General features: G+C 46.7%; 1 protein-coding gene across 1 annotated transcript in view; it reads right to left on the bottom strand.

The window, feature by feature from the left end:
- TFAP2E (transcription factor AP-2 epsilon) overlaps positions 1-21,839 on the bottom strand; it is a 43,757-nt gene that overhangs the window by 19,435 nt on the left and 2,483 nt on the right. The window contains exon 3 of the mRNA XM_026657064.2: positions 21,414-21,465. Coding sequence (XP_026512849.1) covers positions 21,414-21,465 — 52 coding nt within the window. The remainder of the gene's footprint in view (positions 1-21,413; positions 21,466-21,839) is intronic.

The following is a 21,839-nucleotide window of genomic DNA, read 5'->3' as shown; positions in this document are numbered from 1 at the left end:
CACACACACACACACACACACACACACACACACACACACACACACACCCCGCCGCCATTCTGCCCTGTAGCATTAAGCATCACAGGTTTATTCATTTAGCAGCACAAACTCCCATTACTTTTTGGCAACGGGTATATGGGATCTTTCTGTGTTTAAACAGTATAATCCATTTTACAGTAATATGCTTGAGAGGTTTTCACTGTATTTCCTATAGAAGCGCCTGAATTTGTGTGGCTTGGATCTACATAATCTAAAAGGAGAGAACAAAGATGCAGTGTCTTTTAGAAATGGCTGTGGATCCTATATAAGCCATGTTAATGTTGCTATCAATTTGTTAAAATGTATTTAGATTATAGAAGGGCGAAAGACCCTTCAGCAAAGATTAGACTGGAATAGTAATACAAAAAAATACTTCTCTTCATGTAGAACTTGCTGCCAATCCACAGAACACTTGGGGAGGGCTTTAATTTGAGCTTCAAACCACAGTCATGTAAATATGCCAGTCCACCTGCCATTTTGGAGTTGGTGGGTAGCTTGAAGATACCTCTAGGGGAAAGACACCAGTACCACCTATCTCCATCAGACTCCAGTGTCACAATGGAAAGAGCCCTGTTTTTTCTAGTTCAAAAGCCTGCACACTGGCAAAGTCACATGGGATGACAGGCATTTTTCAGTATAATTGAAACCTTACTTAAAAGAGCAATGAGCGTTCTCTACAGGGCTATGAAGCTGCCACGGTTTTCATGGGTGGGATTCTAGACATCTCATGGAAATGGACACACTGCAAAAATCTTTCATCGCAGGCCCACCATGCTTTAGAAACTGCTTTAAGATGAACCCCTTATAAGATCCTGATTCTGGATCTCTGCGCCCATGCAGGGGTCCTTGTTGGACTGGGGTCTTGCTCCAGACAAGGGGGGAGTTGGCAGATCTGTGTGTAATACTGACATGTGTTAAGATAAATTGTTTTGCCAAACAACCGATCTCAAGAAATTGATTCCTCCTGGTATTTTTGGTGGCAATTATTAATCAATTAGAACTGACTGAAAAATGTCCATCCACGTGTTTTTTCAGTATAAAATGGTTTTTCAGCAAAACAGGAATGTTCATAGAAAAAAATCCATTTTCATCAACATTTTTTACAGGAGAAAAAAAATCCCAACCAGCTCTAATCATAAGTGTCAGATTGAATCCAATGATCCACATGGAACGGGGCGTTATCCTTATGAAAGAGTTATTTTAATTGCAGCTGTTAACGTAGCTATACGTTCTTGTTACTTTTATAATTGTTCCGATCACTGCTTGATTTGAATGGCCCTTCCTGTTTGTGACGACGAGTTGTGCGCTTAGAGCAATCCTGAATATTTTCGGGAAAAGACAGGCAGTGTCTCCTGCTAATACCACATCAAACAAAACAAACAAACAAAGTTCCGCTTTCTCTCACTTGTTGCATGCAGCGTTGTCAAAATCTCTGCCTTTGGTATCTGCCAAGCACAGAAAATGTAGCAGGGATTTTTATGCATCTGATTACTGTCTATCTGTAATGAGCCTGCAGGGAGTCAATGGTGTCTAGTGGTTAGAGGAGGAGACTGCAGATCAGGAGGCCTGGGTTCTCTTGCTAGCTGTCATTGGCTCACTGAATGACTTTGAGCAATTCTCTTAACCAGCTACTTTACTCTCCATCTATGCTACCTATGTGGCCCCAACAACACATAAGCGCCTCCCAGTCTTTAATGGATTCATCCTCACAACACTCCTCTAAGGCAGGGAAGTGTTGTTATTCCCATTGCACAGATGGGAAACTGAGGCACAGAGAGACTAGGGCCCGGATCCACAAAGGTATTTAGGCCCCTAGTTTCCATTGATTTCAGTGGGAGTTAGGAGCCTAAATACCCTTGAGGATCTGGCCCTAAGTGACTCGCTCAAGGTTAGAGAGTAAGTCTGTGGCAGAGTTGGGAATTAAACGCACATCTCCCAAGTCCCAGGCTAGTGCCCTAACCTGTCCTCTCTTTGCCTCTGTTTTCCCATCTGTAAAGTTGGGACTTTCTGATCTTTTGCAAACCCCATGGAGCTCACTGGATGAGACGAGATCTTTGGCTGCCATGTATTGTTCTCATTTATACGCAATTTTTGCTTTTGTTTTTAGAGGATAGTGTGCTAAAGAAAACCAGTGTGAGCTTTTAGCCAGACATGAAAAGATCCCTCTGGTCACTGCTCAGAAAGGAAATCAGTTCAGTCCAATACTGAAGCGGTCCAGAACAAGCCAAGAGAAAATGTATCTGAGTTGTGGGGGAGTGTCTGATCACGGCTAGTGGAGACTGTGGAACATGAAGCACCAGAGAGATGAGCATTGTCTGGGAGGATGTGTCTCCATCTAGTCAGTTCCCATTTGGAGACAGAGCTCCTGCAGCTCAGGACCCGTCCAGTTCGTCCAGATGGAACAAGGACTGACCGGATCCTTCATAACCCAGTCCCTAAGTACTTAGCTGAGATAGAGCAGGGGAGGATTCAAACCAAGCCAGAATTCCAAGCAAGCTGGATGTTGGATACGTCTGGCAATGAATTGAAGCTGCAGCGTTCAGCTCCAGGGCTGACTCCTCATGCACCCCACCATCCAGCAATAGACCTGACCCCTCAGGAACTCCGACATCCTGCTCTAGACTTGCCGTCAGTTACAGGGATTTCATTTGGATTCATCTCTAGCAGTTATTGTGCTTCTCCGCCCTGAGCTAGCCCCAGGGACATGTCAACTGGCAGCTGCTTGGTCAAAGCCTCTTCCCGGTGGGCATGTATGACCCCTCTCACTGCTCAAACCGCCCCAGACCTCCAATGACTGATCCCCCTCCCCACACACCCCTAAACCTGCCCAGCTGCCAACTTCTCCCTTGCTCTACCGGTTCCCAAAGCCTCTGCCTGAGGCCCTTTCACCTCTCACCTACTCCAGGGCCCTGCAAGGGTCAGTCTGGCTACACGTCCTGGTTTTGTCTTGGGGCTGCAAAGCCCAAATAGCCTGGGAGAGGCTCTTTAAAGTGTGTCCAGCTGAGCCCAGGTGTTCTCAAGAGCCCTCCAGCCCAGCTGGGCAGGTCCTGGCAATACAGAGGAGTATCCTGGCTTTTTGGAGTTTCACTGAACTGAACCTTATGGGCAAATGTAGAGCTGGTCCTATTCAAATCATTAGATATTAGAGAAGGCTCCTGTCCCCAAAGAGAGTGTCTGGCATCAGGGCATTGATTTGGTCCGCTCTGCACAGCAGGTCATGAAGCCAGACACTGAGAGGAAAGAACCTTTGCAAATCTACTCAAGCATGTGGATTCTTTTTCCAGCAGGAACTCTCTCTCTGTGACTCAGAGCCGCTATTTGATCCGTTTGAGCCAACAGTGGTACCCAGATGCCGCAGGGATTGGGGTGGTAAAAGAATCTGAATAGAGTAGAATTTAGCACAGAGCATCTCCAAAGCATTTTACCCACTTTGGCTAATTAATCACCATTTTAAAGAGGAAAAAAAACTGAGGTACAGAGAAATCAAGGCCCACCTCCTCAAAGGCATTTAGGCTCCTAACTTCCATTGATTTCCTTTGATTTCAGTGGGAGTTAGGAGTCTAAATACCTTTGAGGATCTGGGCCTAAGTGACCTGCCAAAGGTCGAAGAGGAGGGATGGGCCAGCGGTTAGGGAACAATCTGTGACTCAGAGACCTGGGATCTTTAGGTAATTAAGGTTTTGTACATTTTCATCTGAGACTGGGGATCTTGGATTATCACTTAGCAAGCAAGCGATGAAGGAGGAAGGATGGTCTAGAGGTTAGGGAGATTTGGGATGTGGAGACCTGGGTTTGATTCCCAGCTCTGCCAAAGATGTCCTGTGTGACCTTGGGTAAGTAACGTAGCCTCACCATGCCTCAGTTCTCCATCTGTACAATGGGGATAACAGCAATACCTGGGCAGTATGAAGAGAATACGTTAAATATTGTGAGGCACTCCAATACCTACAGTAAGGGGGCCAGGTCAGTACCTAAATCAAAAGCAAGTCAGTAGCTGAGCCCGGAATAGAACCTGGGATTTCTTGGCTCCCTCTGTTAGATGTAGCTGCCTGTCTGCTGAGAAAGAGCAACATTTTGCTTCAAGGCTCTGAGTGCTAATGTCAGTAGAGCTGGGCGGTTTTGGGAGGTTAAATGACTCGTTGTGAAACAAAGCCAAGCATGCAGGGCAAGGTGACGCTTGGAGTAGGCAAATCCGGCCTGTTGTAGCTGAGGAAGTTTCCCAGGCATGTGTGTTTCCAGATAAGTATCATTTCTGAGCTGAGTGCCAACGTCCTGGGCATTCGCAGCACGAGGACGTTACTGAGCTCCCCGGGTTTATGACTGTGCAGATATGCTGATAATCTCATTATGTTCCAGTTGGGGCGGCAGCTTCTTAGAGCACATAGCAAGGGGCTGTTACACCAGAAATATACCATGGCGAGAGCTTGTGCTAAGTAAAACAAGTGCTCCTGGCAGTGAGGACATGCCTGACCTGAGAGCACCCAGCCTGCTGGCTACAGCATCACGCAGCAAAATTCCGGAGCGTAATGGGATGCTGGGGTTTGTTAAACTGCATTTCAGTACTCGGCATACGCTGCCAGTCCCCTGCTGCTGGGGTCAGAGCTCTGCTGGGAACAGGCTGCAAAGCCAGCACTGGGGGGAACTCTCTTGCATTTAGCCTCTGGCCAGGTATGGAGGGTGAGACATACATACAGAAAACTGTAATGCAGAAGTTGGTTCTGCAGAGCGTGTGGATTTGAATGGGGGTTCTTAAGCATTTTCATAGATTCCAAGGCCAGAAGGGACCACTGTGATCATCTAGTCTGACCTCCTGTATAACACAGGCCAGAGAACTTCCCAAATTAATTCCCAGAGCAGATCTGTTAGAAACACAGCCCATCTTGATTTAAAAATTGTCAGTGATAGAGACTCCAGCAGGACCCTTGGTAAATTGTTCCGATGGTTAATGACTCTCTCTGTTAAAAATGTGCGCCTTATTTCCACTCTGAATTTGTCTAGCTTCAACTTGCAGCCATTGGATCATGTTGTACTTTTCTCTGCTAGACTGAAGAGCCCTTTATTAAATATTTGTTCTCCATAGACTGTACTCATATCACCCCTTAACCTTCTCTTTATTAAGGTAAATAGATTGAGCTCCTTGAGTCTATCATTATAAAGCAGGTTTTCTAATCCTGTCATCATTCTGTGGCTCTTCTCTGAATCTTCTCCAATTGGTCAACATCCTTCTTGAATTGTGGGCACCAGAACTGGACACAGGATTCCAGCAGTGGTCGCACCAGTGCTAAATATAGAGGGAAAATAACCTCCTTCCTCCTACTTGAGATTCCCCCGTTTATGTTTATTTTGGGTGTCTTACTCATGAATAGGAATAGCCAGACTGGATCAGATCAGTGCTCTTGGTAGTCCAGTATCCTGTCTCCAGCAGTGACCAAAACTGGTTACTTCAGAGAAAAGTGCAAGACACCTCACAATAAAATAAGCTGCCTATAGGGGAAGTTTCCTCCTACACCCAGGCAGGTAGCAGTTGGCTTATGCCCTGAAGTGTAAGAGCGTTTATAACCCACATATTTCTATCCTGTATAATGTAACTCTGGTTGTTCTCATTAGCCATGTAAGCATCTGTTCCTTTTTTGAATCCTGATAAACTCTTGGAATCAAAGCTATCTAGTGGCAATGAGATCCACAGGTTGACTATGTGCTATGTTAAAAAAAAAAGCTTTTAATTGGTTTAAAATTTGCTGCCTATTAGTCCCCTTGAGAAAGGGTAAATACAGCCTGATTTATGTTTTTTTAACATAGCACATAGTCAACCTGTGGATCTCTTATTTGTCTCCTCTCTGACCAGTCCCAGTCTTTTCAGTCTCTCCTCATAAGGGAGTCTTTCCATGTCTCTAATAATTTCCCCTACCCATCTCTGCACCCCCTCTATTGTGGCTGTATCCTTTTTTGGAGATGGAGCGACCAGACCTGGACTCCAGGTGAAAACACCCAACTGAGTCCCAGAATGGTGTTAGAATGTTCTCCACCCCGTTCCTTGTGCATCCTAACGTTTGGCTTGCTTTGGGGGCTGCTGCTGGGCTGTTCATGGAGGTTTTCATGGAGTTGCCCAGGACACCACTCAAGTCAATTCAGGTTTTTGTTCATGCCCTCGTCCCGTTGGAATGTGGATACGTTTGTGGAGGGGGAATGCGGTTTATCAATGAGTTTGTTATTAAAACTGCATTTAATTTAAGCTCGTCTAAGCAGATCCCCACTGCTGCCAGCATTTCACAGGCAGAATTCACAATGGAGTAACAGATGGGCTGGGTGCAGACTGTCAGCATGTTCAGGCAACTCTAATGAACTAACCTCAAATCCTGCCCTCTCCTCCATGACCAGAGAGGGCCTTGGACACAGTGGGACTTGTGGGGCTGAACTGCACCAGGAGCAGAGGCAGGACCAGGGGGGAGGCAGGGAGCCCCTGCATGCCACCAAACCCAGCTCCTTGGGACACCTTCCCAACCACCACTGGGGGACCATAGAGGGGATCTTGTGGTCAGAGGAAAAGCTTGTGGACTCTTGGCTATAAAGATCTGTCAACCATTCTCCCTTGACAAAGGGATGTGCCTCTGCGCTGGAGGCTAATGCAAGGATAAGGTGGCAGTAGCCCCCACTGAGCGCATCACATCCTAGAGCAGGGACATTCTGTATCCTATCTTATCCCTACCAAGCTCAGTTACTCAGAGGGAGGATCTGTGCCCCATAAGCAATGAAGTTTTGCCTTGTTAGCTCCGTGCCAGGCACTTAAAGAAGAGTTTGTCATTAGTAAGAATAGTCAATTAACAGCATAAATGTGTTAATAAATTAATTTTTTTAAAAGCTTGTGTCAGGTTCATGTTGCTGCTGTGAACTGAGCTTGTCTGGTGGCTTTATTGGTTTGTTTAGATTTATTCACACACACACAGACACACACACACACACACACACAGTCCCCGCTCCATGGGCTGTGGGAGCCCCTTGATGTAACTAGAACTGCAATCTTTAATTCAAAAATTGTTTTTGATGAAAAATGGCCTTTGTTAAAAAAAAACAAGAAAATTTTTGGGGTTTTTTTAAATATTTTTTTTCCAGTTTTTGGATAGAAAAAACTAGATCAGAAAAGTTTTGAGTTTTCAATTGTCCCTCCTTTCGCTCCAATTTCCAGTCCCTTCTCCCCACCCCTCTTCAGGGACAAAAGATAAAAAGGAGAAGGGGGGGGGAAACCAAAATCCAAACATTTTCAGGTTTTTGGGGTTGATGGGGGGTGTTAAAATCTGAACATTGTGACAAGAATTTTAAAGAAAATGAAATTTTTAAAAACATTGGCAAAATATAATTAGTCTTTTTGGACCAGCTCTAGGCATAACTCCAATCCGACATCACGGATGCCCAAACAGAACACCGGGGAGCAGCACAATGCAATAGAATTCGGCAGCAGCCAGCTAGGCCACGCAAAAGCTCAACTCGCCCAGCTCTGCAACAAACATCTGTAGAAAAAAAGGGCGTCTATCTATCGAGATATGCGGGAGAGTGGCACCCTGGGTTCTGTCGGCCAGTGCTCTGGCTAAGCGATGTGCAATGGGACAACTCAGAGCAAAAGAAGGGGAAGTTGGAGGTTCCTTTAGAATCTATAAATTGGGCCTGACCCACTCCCAATCTTACCCTCTCTCCATCTCCTATTCCTGGGTTGGTGCCTTCTGTCATCCTTGAAACAGCCTCCCATCCTCCTCTCAATCCCTGTTTCACACTCTTGTCCCATAGAGTCTCCCACACACATCTCCTCTCCTTTAAAGAGCATTTGTATGTGATCTGGTATGGAGCTGCTTGAGTTACAGCTCCAGTAAGTGCAGTGACTTGACCAAGGCAGTAGACAGTGACGGAACCTGAAACAGAACCCAGGGGGCCTGATGCCAAATCTACTCTAATCCTGGGATCATGTGTGATGATGGCTGCTGTCTTGGCCAATACCAGAGACTGAACTGGAGACTTCCAGAGCTGAAAGCATGAATCCCAACAGCTTGAACTAAAAAGCCAAGCTCTGCAGCTTGGCTGCGGACTGGGCTCGGGGGGCACCCCTAACATACACTGCCAGTGGGTCATGTACACCCTCTCCGAGGCATCAACTCATGAGGAACAATCCACATTCCGAATTCACATCTCCCCAAAGGGAAGGCCCTGTCAGTGTAACTTTTAAAGAACACACCCAAGGAGCAGCCCAGCAACCTTCTCTGAACCTGGCTTTTAAAAAGAGCTTTTCCACTTCCAACAAAGGGAAAAGAATTCATTTAAAAACATCTAATTAAGCAGTAAGTCATGACAAGGTGCGTGAAACTCAGAGATAACACATGCCTAGGAGGCGTTCTGAAGGCTGAGACAAAAAACAAGGCCTTCCACCGTGCCTGCCGTATGTTATCTCACATTAACACACACCTTGATGTATCCTGCTGCAGTTAGAAGACATTAAAAATATCATTTTAATGAAGGGATGTCTATGCAGGCACGGGTCAGAGTAAAAAACTTTCTTTTAATCTGTGTGTGTGTGTGTGTGTGTTTACACACTGGAGGGAAACAACACCTCACCCAAATACTGGATTCAGCCTTACAACTACAGGTCTTTGTAGCCTTGTATTTTACAGAATGACACCACATCTTCCCTTTCTCATTGCAGGATATGATGTTACACTAATCGCTTATGAATATACTTAATTCATTAACTGTTTTTTTCCCCTGCCATATCAGGCTTCATGTTGTATTAATTACAACTGAATGCTTACATATACCGAAATTAACAAAAAATAAAATCACTCCCCTACCACCACCAACATAAAACTCTACCAAGGCCCCATCCTACCACTGTCCTACACACGAAACTCCCACTGAAAATTCCGTGTGTGAATCAGGGCTTTTAATCTTGCGGTAGGATTATTTTGTATCTCGAAACCTGAAAATTGTGCACAGGACTAGTCTGTGTAACTACCTATTTCTCATTCTCCCTCCTTCATTCCATCCATTAGTTTGTTAAACCACTTGTTGCATTTAGACTTTAAGCTCTTTGGGGTGTGAACTCTTGGTTACTATGGGTCTGCAAAGCACACTGGGGTCCTGAGCCTGATTGGAGCTAGGACACTACCACTATCGACCACAAAATATCCTCAGCGGACAAATCAAAATACACGAATAAAGACAGCAAGAGCCTGATCCTGCTGCCTCTGAAATCAAAGGAAGATTTGCCACTTCCTTCAGAGCAAGCAGGATTGGGCCCTAAGTCTGTAAATGCATTGGATCCAAATTGCTATTTACATTCGGTGCATGTTTTATTTTGCTGATACTTAAGAATTAGGAAGCACTGAAGCCAAACTATTTATTTATAGGGTTGCCTTGTAGACATCTAATCCATCGCTCTCTTTCTAGGTACTCATCTGATCCTTACATCTAAGCACCCACTGCCATACCATCATGACCATGCAGGAGATTTTGGGGCAGACATGCCCTCTGCTGCTGTCACAATGAATATGTGTCTTAAAGGCACTAAGGTACCTAAGAGATTTTTGTTTTCTTTTGAACAAAAAGGCTTTATCAGAAAGTTTCAAACATTCCAGAAAGGGCGTGAATGCCACAATCAAATAAACCTCCTTATTTCTGAGATCAAACTGCGGCCATTCAATGTAAAACTCAATGGCACCATTCTCAATTTCACATACAGAAGAAAACTCCCCTCCACCTTCTAAAAGCCAGCAAAGTGAGGATGCTTTAAGCTACCCCATTTTGAGCTCCAGCTGATTGTTTTTGGAAATGTGTTGTTATAGCTGTTTGTCTGAAGATGCTTTTTAATGTCAGAGTGTGAGCAGCTGTCTCACGCCTCAAAGACATGACGACAGCAGGTGAAAGAGAGCAGAAAATGCCATTTAGCAGAATCTATCAGGACAGCCAAGCCCTAAACTGAATTTTCACTGTGAGCTCAGAGGCATTGTTTGACTGTTCTGGTTAAATTATGGTGTTGAGAAAAATATATTCCCCTTTCAGTTAAGGCTTGATCTGAAAAATAGTTATGGAAAAGAGGCATTTCTAAAGCACTTTCCAACAGGAGAATGAATAAACAGGTTTGTGTGGTGGGTGGGTGTGCGTGTGGGATAGTCACAATATCTGTCTCACCCAGCTTTAGCTGTTTAAGATTTTATACATTTTCTTCTGAAACTAAAAATTTCTAATCACTTACCATGTTAGTAATGGGGAGGACGGATGGTCCAGTGGTTAGGTCACTAGCCTGCGACTCAGAAGACCCAGCTTTAATTCCCGTCACAGGCTCCCTGTGTGACCTTGGGCAAGTCTGTCTACACTGCAAATCAAGGTGTGACTGCAGCAGGGGTTGACAGACTCCAGTCTAGCTGGTGTAGGGAACAGTGGTGGATGCAGCTTTGGCATAGGCTAGCCATCGCAGTACAAGCCTGCTGGGGACTGTGGGTACATACCCAGGGTCTGTGCTGCCGTATCCTCATTGGTATTGTTGCCCGTGCTGGCTAGATTAAAGCTAGAGTGGGTATGCTGCAATGACACCTTCGTTTGCAGTGTAGATGTACCTGTAATCTCTCTGTCTCGGAGCTAAAGCCCATTGAAGTCAGGCAATGCCAGCACCTATATTAGGATTCAGCAAATGCCTCACAATGTTCTCTAGATATTCACAGGGTTATAAAACACAGGGTTTTGTTAGCTTATGTTCGTCCTCCATCCCACAAAGATTCTAGCAAATGTGTTTACTGGGACAAATGTTCAGGGAAACAGTGAATTTAAACCAATTATAAGAATATTTGTGGAAAGTGAATTATGAATGCATATTTGCAACCGAAATCTGGCTAAGAGTTATGCTCATCCAATCAGGGAATAGAAACAATCCGATATGATCTTATAGGACCCATCAAAACTAACCTACACAGCAACTTCTGAATAGTCACAACTACAAAGTGCTCTTGAACAATCTACAGCCCAAGAATTATCCATAGAAATTACCCAGGGAATAATAACAAATACAGGATAAATCTGACAGCATTGTAAATTGCTCAGAGATGATTTGTAAAAAACAAAGCGGCTCCTCCATTCATGGAATAAATTGTTCATTCTGCACAAACAGGGGAACCTTCTTGCAGGCGCAAACCCCCAGCATGCTGCCATGCTTAAGGAGCTGGATAAGAACAAAATCTGGCCCTAAATTCTCTAGCCCTGACTGTCTGTGCTACATACTGGTGCACACTGATAGGTCATTGAAAGAAATCGTGTTGTTTTGCTTTATGTATACTGCACCTTTAAATGTAAAGGGGTCTCCCTGTCTGCTGCTTGGCCGCTGTCATTTTGTGTTTCCTTTCAGATGCAGAATGTTAGGAGTGAGTCACACACTCTGGACTGATCCCCCCCCCCTTTCCACTCTGTGCAATCCATTAAATCTGTGCAAAGTGTGTGCAATGGGGTGTAGGAAATGCCACCAAATCAAACAGCCGTGTTTGATACCTGCTGTGCACGGGGTAAATGACTACACAAGGGGCAGGGCTATTGGGACTCAGGCTCATTTCCCCCCCCTCTCCCCCCGATACTTAATATTTGCTCGTTCTTTGCTGCTTTTCTTAATCTTAAATAAAAGCCACTTAGAAGGCGCCGTGTTTAGCTCTGTGAGTCTGGGAAAACACAACAGAGACATATCAAACCACCTCCGTCATCTCTTAAAGCTACATAGAAATGATCTGTGATGACACTAGCTACCAAAACGACTGACGTTAAAAAACCAACCAAATATTTTGGCAATAAACCCTCAGACTAAATGAAATCTCCTTGGTTGTGACCATACTTGCTGTTGCAAGTATCTGAACAAGATGTCTGCGATATTGACTAACCGCCCTCTGCTGCAGCTTTGAAACTGTTTTACTTCATTGCCAAACAGCTTGCATTAAATCTCAGTCACTCAATGTTAGTATCAATTTGTGCAAAGGGAATATGGATCTGCTCCAGCCAGATCTATAATTACAGTCGCTGTACTAAAGAGACGAGGCATAATGCACCCTAGGGACTCCCAAGGTGACAGACCATACAGGCAGAGCTACTGTTCACAGGCATCAGAGGTCTTTGTTAGGAAAGTTATAGAGGTCTCTTAATATTTTGCTGCCATTTTTTGGCTCAAGTTTTCTGTAGTTGGCTTCAGTAAAATGATTTCCTAGCTTGGGACATGAGAGTCTTTCAGATAAAGATGGGAAAAGGTCAGTTTAGAGTTTATGGGGTGAATGATGGAAGTTTGTTTGACCAAGTGAGTTAGCCATATCTCAGCACTTAGGAGTTTTTTTTTCCCCTTTTCACCTGCAAAGATTTATATTAGATTTGTGTCAGGGAGATGCACTGTGAGGAAGTTATGGATTAAACTTGCCTGATGCATTAAGATTAAAGTGCGATTTATTGCAATACTGGGTGCTTTTTACATTTACCCATAACATCTAGTAGAGACAAATATACTCAGAAATCCCCACTATAAATTGGCTCATCTCAATTTACTCCCTGACTGTAAATTGTTTAGAATTTGCCTATACAGATTGTTTTGGGTTTTTTTTAATTGAAATTCATTCTTTCGGTGATGCCAGGGCAGGGAAGGATGGATTCCTCAGAGAAAATGCAACAATACGTGCCTGGGCATCTAGTGAATAAAAATAGCAACCCCAGTCTGGAGCAAATCCTGAGGGTCCTTATTCGCTTCTCACTTAGTGCTTACTTAGGTAAAACTCCCAGTGAAGTCTATGGGAACCAGGGCTTCCAGATTTGACCCTGAAGTAAGCAGAGGTGAGTGAAGAAAGAATGATGCAATATCACATCCAAATAAATAAGGTTGCAAGGTAATTAATTCTGCCTACTTCCAGTTAAAGGCTCCACTGTTTATTTACTATTGACTAGCAACTCCTGGCTTACAAGGCAAAAACAGACCTTCCCTTCAGACATGCAGAGCAGAATGGCCAGTTATTTGAGGATTAACATACCATTACCCATTGCTATAGATATAAACTCTGGACACCTTTAAGGGCCTGGTCGGCTCCCACTGATGAGAATGAGATCTTGGCCACTGATTTTAGTCAGAGAAGGATCAGGCCCCAGTTTCTTTTTCAGTCAAAATATGCCCACTCCTATCGGTATTGCAGAGTTGTTAATTAAAAAAGGGGAAACGGACATTATGGAAATATGACTCACAGGCCTCCTGTGACCAACTAGGAGTTACTGAGCCCAAGCCATCAAGTGTAAAGGGACCGAGTACCAAGAGAAAAGTGTAGGGTCTCATCCTGCAAACATTAACTAGGGAGCATAACACATAGTACTGTCAGAAACCCCATTGGCTAGTCACGGTAAAGCACTGCACTCTATAGTAAGGGGTTTCAAGATCTGGCCCGTATGGTGACCTCAACCCCAGAGCAGGATGCACTGGCACCATTTAAGGCCCATAGGCCTCTTGCCGGAGGGAATTCCACCCTCACTACCTTAAAAATGAGGGACACCTTTCTGTGGTTTAAAGTTGCCCATGAAACATGCCATGGGCCCGATCCTGGGGCTCTTGCTCTGGCAGAACTCTGTTTTGCTAAGGAAGGCAGGATTGGGCCCCAGGTTTAGAAGGCTGGTTGAGTTTCTTTCTCGGTAGAAAAATATGGTTCCTGGGCAGAAGTAAAGCTCCCTATTAGATTAGGGACATGGAGGAGAGCTGGGGATTATTTTGTTTTTTGTTTCCACAAAGTAGATCTTTTTCAGATACACGTTTGCAGCTATTGCTCATGTAAAAGTTTCCCCAACTGCCTACTTTCATCATAACACAACAATTTGGACTGTGTTATTGCTGAGCCACCAAACTGTTGTGGAATGCATGGTTAGAGATGGTCTGTTTCGTTTGCACACGCCGCACGCTCATTTACTAACTTCACAAGCTTCTCCAACACAATCAGATTCCGCGTGCACATACGGAGAGAGCTGGAAATTGTGTGCAAGGCTTTAAAGATACTACACTGGGGAAAACAAAAAAATCGGATTACTCTCCAAAACATCTTGTGCATCTTTATTCTAAACGTAGCAGTTTGCTCTAAGAGAAACCTGATTGGAAATTGTCTACGGGCACTGAGGTTGCAGAAGACTTGTATCTACTTGCCTCTGCTTTTCAGACTGTTTTTTTCCCCCTTGAGACACTGCTAAATCTTCAGGATGCAAGCCTGGCTTTGTAACAATAATGATAATTCCAATTTGGGAGGCAGAGATTTTCTAAATAATCATAAATTTTGACAAGGGAAGAGGGGAACACCCTCCCTTCACACACTGTAATTACACCCAAACTTTCCAGACTTGTATTCTCATTGAAGCATATTTTAAAACTGTTATCTCTGATGCTTTTGGCACACACAAAAAAGCAAATGTACAGCAAACACTTATGTGTAATGAGAGCGCAAACACACACTGGAGCCTGTTGTAACGATTTCTCATGCAATGGTATTTAATGAAATGCCTCTTATGTGTTCTAATTAAAGCTAAAATAATTATGGTTGTTAATGCTTCACTGAAATGCCTTCTGTAATGAAATTTTATTCTTGGAATAACAATTTTCCTGTAAAGGGTACTGTAATGTACCATGGTTTTTTCTTTTCCTTTTTTTTTACTATGTAATGACTACCATCAGTGCACCATTGATGTGATTGGAGCTTTGCCTGGATAAAGATTGCAAGATTAGACCCAGTAAGAAAGGATTCTGATCGCTGCTAATTTCAGTGAGTTACTCTAGGTTTCAACTGGTGAAATTAAGATCAGAAGTTGGGTCCAAGAAGTTTACCCCCACCCCTCACACCCTTTCTTCTTAAAACCAGTATAAATAATAGAGGCCTGATTTCTCTATTGCTCTGTGCCTTGTATAATATAATCATTTTTACCAGTGCAAAGTTAGTGCAAAACACTCTGATTTCGTAGAGGTGTACACACCCACTTTGCACTAGTGCAAATGATGGTACAAAGTGGAGAGCAATAGTGAAGCAGGCCCCAATTCTGCAATCTTTACTCGGGCAAAACGCTGTTTGACTTTCCTGGTGTTTTGGTTGAGCAGGAGAGCCAGGGCTCTCGTTATTAACCCCGTTCAGGTGTTATCAGGGATAGTTATCTCAGCAGCCTTTGCCTCCATCTGAACGTCAGAAACCTGAAACTGCCCATATTAACCGTCACCACTAAACCTTTAAAGAGGTCTGCGGTTTTGTCGCTGGGCTTGTGTTTAATGGCTACACTTATCAGTGGTTAAACAGCTCTTTCTATCTGCATGTTTGCGCTCTTCAAAACATGAAGGGAGCCAAGAGCAGGGTTTGAATATTTCATACAAGTGATTATCCCGGGCAGCCGCATAAATCGATCATGGTCTTACCGCTCTCAACAATACTTCGATGGAGTTTTTATTAGAAAAATATTTTACAGAGTTGAGCTATTTTAACCACGGGGCTTTGTTTTCAAGCAGATGAGGCGTTTAACAGGTAGAGGAGAATCAGTCGTAAATTATGAAAGACACTCTCCGTGACACCAGAGACTGTCAGCTGCGTGTGTGTACACACACTTTGTGCTAGGCTGTATTTATGGCTCCAGTTTATTTGACTCTCATTATTTCAATCCGTTTTCCTGAACATCAAAAATAGGGAATAAACTAAAGAAAAAATGTCGGGTTACCACTGCGGGCGTTATTAATCTGCGGGTTACACGCCGCTGTCAGTCATTAGGATTTACACTGGTGAAATTGTGTTGAAAATCAGTGGCCTTGATTTGCACTGGTGTAAGGAAGAGCACAATTTGGCGGTATTTTTGGACAGGGTTCACCTAGGAGGCTGGTTTTGATTCTTTGCTTTAACTGGGGGAAGGTAGTCATGGCTTGTCTTTAAACGCTTAGGGGAATAGAGGGATCTTGAGTAGAAGCGGGCAGTAGAAATATTTTGCACAGAATGAGATGAATGCGACTTCCACTGTTTCATAAAAAAGTGTTTTCGGAGAGAGACACCCCAGGATGATCAGTAAATACATTGAGTGCTAAGCAAAACCCTCTTAGCGTTCAGACGCTGTTTTATCTCCCGGGTCTCGGGGCATATTTCAAAAGTGACTGTTTAACATTTGAAACAACCTGCTGTTAACCTCCCCCTAAATGCTCAGCCTGTTTGATTTGGAGTCGAATTTAGTTTGGGAAGGTTAAAAATAATCCGCTCAGGTGGGGCTCCCAAGTTATCTTCAGCCCTCGTTAGGATCAAATGAGCTCAGCTGAGATCAACGCCATTTCCCTGACATCAGCTCGCTTCGCTTTTCCGATTTCTCCCCAACCGGGGTTTGTTTTTTACAGGGTCAGGGAGCGACCGGAGTCTGGGATAAGGAAGCAAATTCTGCATTTGCTTTCATTCGGATGTCGGGACCGATCCTGAACCCTTTGTCGAATTAAAATCAAAACAAACTTGAAATCGGGGTAGGATCTGGCCCTTGGCTTTTGTAAGGTTACAGGGAAATGCACTCCGAAATGGGAAAGCAGCATCCGAATCCGTGAGAAGCGATGGCGGGGAAACGAGGTCAGGATCCGAATCAAGGGGATGAAATGGCTGAGATCAGACTCTAGAGCCCCTGAGAGAAACCAGCGGGAATGGGTTGTAAGCGCCGAGGGGAGCAGCAGTGACACCCCTCCAAGCCTCAGTTTCCCCTGACCTGATCTTTAATCCCAGGCTCTGGGAATAATACGGAGTTTACAAAGCGCCTTTAAATCGTTTAAAAATCAAGTCTAACGTAAGAGTGTCAATGGATAAATATCTCCGGGCCCATCAAGGTCCGTGGGATTTCTATTGAAAACCTCCCCGCTTTTGGGGGCCTTCTCTCTCCAGAAAAGCTGGCCAGGTTTACAGGCGCGCAGTTAATTCGCAGATGAGCGAAATGACACCAGTCCCCCCAGTAGGGAGGGTTTGTTTTTCCTCTGGACTGTTCTCTGGGATCGGGACTTGCCTGGCGAGCTCTTCCCCGGCCGGCCAGAGGCACAACAGCCTGGCGCGGCCTCTTGGGCTTTTTTGTTTTGCAAAACAAGCTGAGAAAATAGTCTCGAAGCTGCATTTTATTAGAGCCCCTTGCGGGGGGGCGTCCCGCCCTCTCCTCCCCTTCCAGTCCCCCCGGGAGAAGAAAATCCAGGTGACACATTTATCCCTCACTGTCTTCTACTGACCGGGGCGGCGGGCAATAAAGCAAAGACAGGGACAACTTGAAACATGACCGGAGCCGTTTGAAACGCACCGCGCCATGGCTGGGAGTCCCCAGGCCAGCCGGCCCGGCCGAGTGGGGACCGGCGGCTCCTGCCTGCCCGGGGAACTTCCTCGCAAACCACCTCTGCTTTTTCCCCTTGGCGCCGGCCACGGAACGGGCTTGGTTTATGGCTGATCAATTCCTACGAGCGGCTGCGCCCCCACTTCAAGTTCAAGTGGATGAACGAGCGGGAATTCCCCGTGTCCTGCAGCCCCCCGAGACCCGCAGAGCATGTTCCCCCCCACCCCCAGTCAGCGGGGGAGATTGAAAGCGACTCCTAACGCAGCTGGGAGGGCTGATCCTTCATACCGACATTCAGTCACATCCTTTTCTGCCCCCTGATATTAACACTATTCGTCACATTTCACTCCGAGCCCTTTTTGCTGGGGGATTCTCAGCCTGTTACCTGTTTGCGTTTCTCTCTCTCTCTTTCTTATTTTTTTTAAGTGGCCCAGTCTAACCCAAAGCAGTGTTGCTGCAAACAGTCCAAAGAACCTCTCTTTGTGTTGCCTTGCTCTGCTGTAAAGCACATGCCTGGATCATTTCACGAACAAGAGAAACTATTTCCTAGTCTTGAAAAAACAACACCACACGGTTCTTCGTGTAACACATTCATTCTCCCGGGTCTCTCTCCGCATTACCACCTTTCTAGTCTAAACCCCTCTTTAGTCCGAAATCAACATCAACTCTCCCATACCAATGTTCTGCTCCAGACTGGGACTTGGCATAACTAGGTCAGATTTTTAAAGAGTAAATTTACAACAACCACCACCCCAAAAAGAAAAGCCAATGCATTCGGTGCTGCACAAGGGATTCAAGTTTTAAAAGCCGACCGAAGAAGTCTGCCGTCTAAAATCAAAGCAGGGCACTTTGCAGTCACAGTTGCAAATGCCTTTTATTTTGCGTTAGTCGGGAAAGGCTCCTTCCAAAATACAGCGCGGTAATTAATTGTCTCTGGTCTTTGTTTGTTTGTTTTGTATTCAAATTAATTCCTCCCGCTTTTGTCCCCACTTTAAGCTGGTTTGATGGGGGTGCGCGGGAGGAGAGGGGAGTTGTGTGGAGTGTGACCCAGATGCTGTGGGCTGGAAATCAATTGCTCTGCGTTCGGGGGGTAACTTTTGACAGCAAACTTTGTTAGGCCTCCTGGCTGCGCAGCGCCATCAGCGGGCAGTGAATATTTGAAAATGTGCACTGACTTTTTAGGAACCTGCCCAGCGATTTTGAAGCCAACCCCTGAAGTTCCCAGTGTCGCTGCTGGAACCAGCGTTTTGCTGCCTGTTACTGTGCAGTGACTTTTGGGGAGACCGTTGCTGTTTTGGGCGGGGCGAGGGATGTAGACGCGGAGCTTTATTTCGAAAAGTGGTTAACCCCAGGTTTGCCCATTTCTCCATAACCCGTCGGAGCTGTTACGGTCCATTGGGTAAATGCAGTTTCCAAAATGGGAACACAGACCGAGCTCTCCCATTTGGAAATGCTGCTCCGGAGATATTCTAGTCTGCGGGATAAATAACCTGTGAGATCACTGCTTGGCTCTAATGAGAGCGGCTCTCTGCAACACCAGCCGCGTGTCGGGGCTCAAGAGAGGGACACGCTCCCGGAACGCGCCCCGTCCTGCATGTCTCTACCCCCGCGAGCAAGTCTGTACCGGGCCCGGCCTGAGCCTGCATTTCCTGGCCACGCAAAGCTGGGGGGTGACTGAGCAATGCGGCGTTGGCTAGCTAGCACCTCTGCACGGGTGGCTCCTCTGAGGCAGGCTCTCCTAGGCCAGGCTTCCTGCCGGTTCAATAGCGGAGCCAGCCAGCCTGCAGGGAACTCACACCCCCCCTCGGCCCCTGGACAAAACGGCTTGGCTTTGATTTTCTGTCTCTTTACAAAGCTACATCGCAATGACCTGGGGGGTTTGCCACCCACCCCCGGCTGGGATTCCAGGCTCAGGGCTGGTTTCCCGTCCCCAGCCCAGCGAGGGGGGGGGGTGTAGTGACATTGGCCATACTGCCCTCAGCCCATGGGGGCGACTCTGATGGGGCCATACCCTGCCCAGAATCCATGAGCCAGACTGATGGAGCGACAGCCCACCTGCCATCCGCGGTGTACAGCGCTGATTGGCCCAGGAGGGTCGCCCCAAGTCTGAACAGGCCCGTTTCAATGGGCCGTGGCCTGCCCTGGATTCCTGTCCAGAGCTAGCTGGGACGTTGTATGGGGGGGGGGGGTAATTTACTCCGGGGTGGGGGGTGCAGTGACTTGCTCTGGTGTCTGGGTCCCATCCTGGCTGCGCCACTGAGCTGCTACTTGCCCTAGGGTCAGGCCCCAGATCCAAAGCGCCCAGGGGCTAGCAGCTCCGGTAAGGCAGGGATCCGCTTCACCTGGCCACGCGCTGTGCATTGGTCAGCGCTAGGGAAGGTGGGTTGGGGCAGGTGAAGGACAATTCGACATAATGCCACTGGTCAAAGCCCTCTCCCCAGAGACGCGTCTCCCCCTCTTCCTCCCCGGAAATCGGTTTCTCCGACTGGTTAGTGCGCGCTGTGCGGGAGTTTTACTGCTCGCTCCCCGGGCCCGGCAATGACACGTGTCGCTCTGTATGGCGGGCGCCTTGGCCACAGCCGCCGGTATGACCCACGGGCCGTTTTCATATGAACAGCCCTGACCCAACAGCCGGGTCTTTCTATCTCTTGTTCCTCTCTCCTTTGCCCCCCGGCGCTTTCAACCCCGCAGGGCTCGTTTAACAAACAAACTATTTTTGACCGTTGCTGATATTTTACTGACCCACCGCAAACGGGGCATTTTGAGTCTATGGGTGACTTTAAAAAAAAAAAAAGGCCAATGTAATTTTGTCCGCGACGAGCACAGATTGTAAGACCCCTCCCAGCCCCAGCCCGGCAGCGAACCCAAGGACTTTCCATTGCGGAGCAGCGAGCCCTGATGGGATCCCAACCAAAGTCAGATTCTATTTTTAAAAATATTTTCCTAATTATATTTACTCTCCTGGGGAGGGGACCGGAGAGAGACTCTCCCCCCCCCCCCCCCCAGCTTCGGGAACTCGCCACGATTTCACTTAGCCAATCAATCGGGCGAAGTGCAATCGATCGGGAGCTGCCGGCCAGGACAGTAAATAATCAATAGTAGATAATCACCCCCGAACTCTCCCGCTTTCTGCAGGATCGCGGCTGCTCTTAGGAGGAGCTGGGATTGGTGCATAGTTTAAACCCCCCCCCCCCCTCCACACTGGTTTATTGTGCCACTCCTGTTCCCGGCTGCTGAAGGCGCCGATCCAAAGCCAACTGAAATCCATGGAAGTCTTTCCATTGGCTCCCTTCGGCTTTGGATCAGCCCCCCTGTCCACAAGCTTGAGGCCTGTCCGGAGAGGGCTGTAGAGACGTTTTTTGGTCTCCCCGCCCCCTCCAAGCACCCTTGTGTAGGCAGCAAGAGACCCAGGCAGTCCCCAGGAGCCCCCGACATGTCAGCCCCAGCCGGCCCGGATCTGGAGCAACTGCGGATCGCTGCGAAATAGCCCCAAGGCCAGGACTGAGCCGTAGAGTCCATCCTTGGGCCGTACGGGTTTGGTGGGGTGGGGGGATTCCAGTTAATCAGTGCCCTCCCCGCCCCCCTGCGTTTCTCCGGCCCCTCTGAGCTCTGACATTGTTAGTGCTTTATGAGGCAGTAAATATCCAGAGGCAGGGAGGATGCATTTGAACGCCGGGCAGGCCCCTAAGTCATTACTTTTAATAGGGGAAAAAAACCGAGGGTCTCTGCGAGAAACCGGAGATTGGATCAGGCCCTGAGTCCGGAAATTGGAGCAGGCAGCCCAGATTGGCAGCTCGGCTCTGGGCCGGTGTGAAATGTGGTTAGGGGATTAGTGAAAACGAAGAAATGCGAGGACCGGACCCCATAAAGAGGAGAGGGACCCGGAACCGGTGTTCGGAGCAAGCCGCGGGGCAGCGCCAGAGACTGCGCCCCCCCCCTTCCCAATGGGAACTGGGGTCCCAGTGCAGCGGCCCAGTCCCCAGAGGTGACTGGGGTATAATAAAGGATTTCCTTGCAGCCCCGGTTTTCAGAGGAGATCTCCTTACCTTTCTTGATCACCGACTGATCCAGTAAATTCAGCCCAGCATCGTCCACAGCCTGAAAACACGCAAGGCACAAATATTAGGGTGCAGAACTGGGGGGGGGGGGGGCGCAGTGGAGATCTCTCCGTTTTAAAATGGGCCACATCAACACACACATCAACAGCAGAGATCTAGGCTTCCCAGGGCTTGTATTTAAATAAAGATCGAATGAGATAAATTAGATCCTAAAAATAATGGGTTTGCAAATGGATTCGTGCAGCTCCTCTGAACAGTCACCCCAGGTTATTTTATCAGATAGCTTTAAACCTACTTTATGATTAAATTTGTACAGAGGGCAAAAACCTAGAGTTGTTCTTTCTTGTTAGCAACGCACAGACTTTCGTGTTCGAATTTCTAGCCTCAGTCGCTGGGGGGGGGGGGGGGGGGGGG

This window comes from Terrapene carolina, unplaced genomic scaffold, assembly GCF_002925995.2.
Source record: "Terrapene carolina triunguis isolate 2854851 unplaced genomic scaffold, T_m_triunguis-2.0 Scaffold236, whole genome shotgun sequence".
Lineage (NCBI taxonomy): Eukaryota > Metazoa > Chordata > Testudines > Emydidae > Terrapene > Terrapene triunguis.
This window is presented reverse-complemented; position numbering and strand designations above follow the sequence as displayed.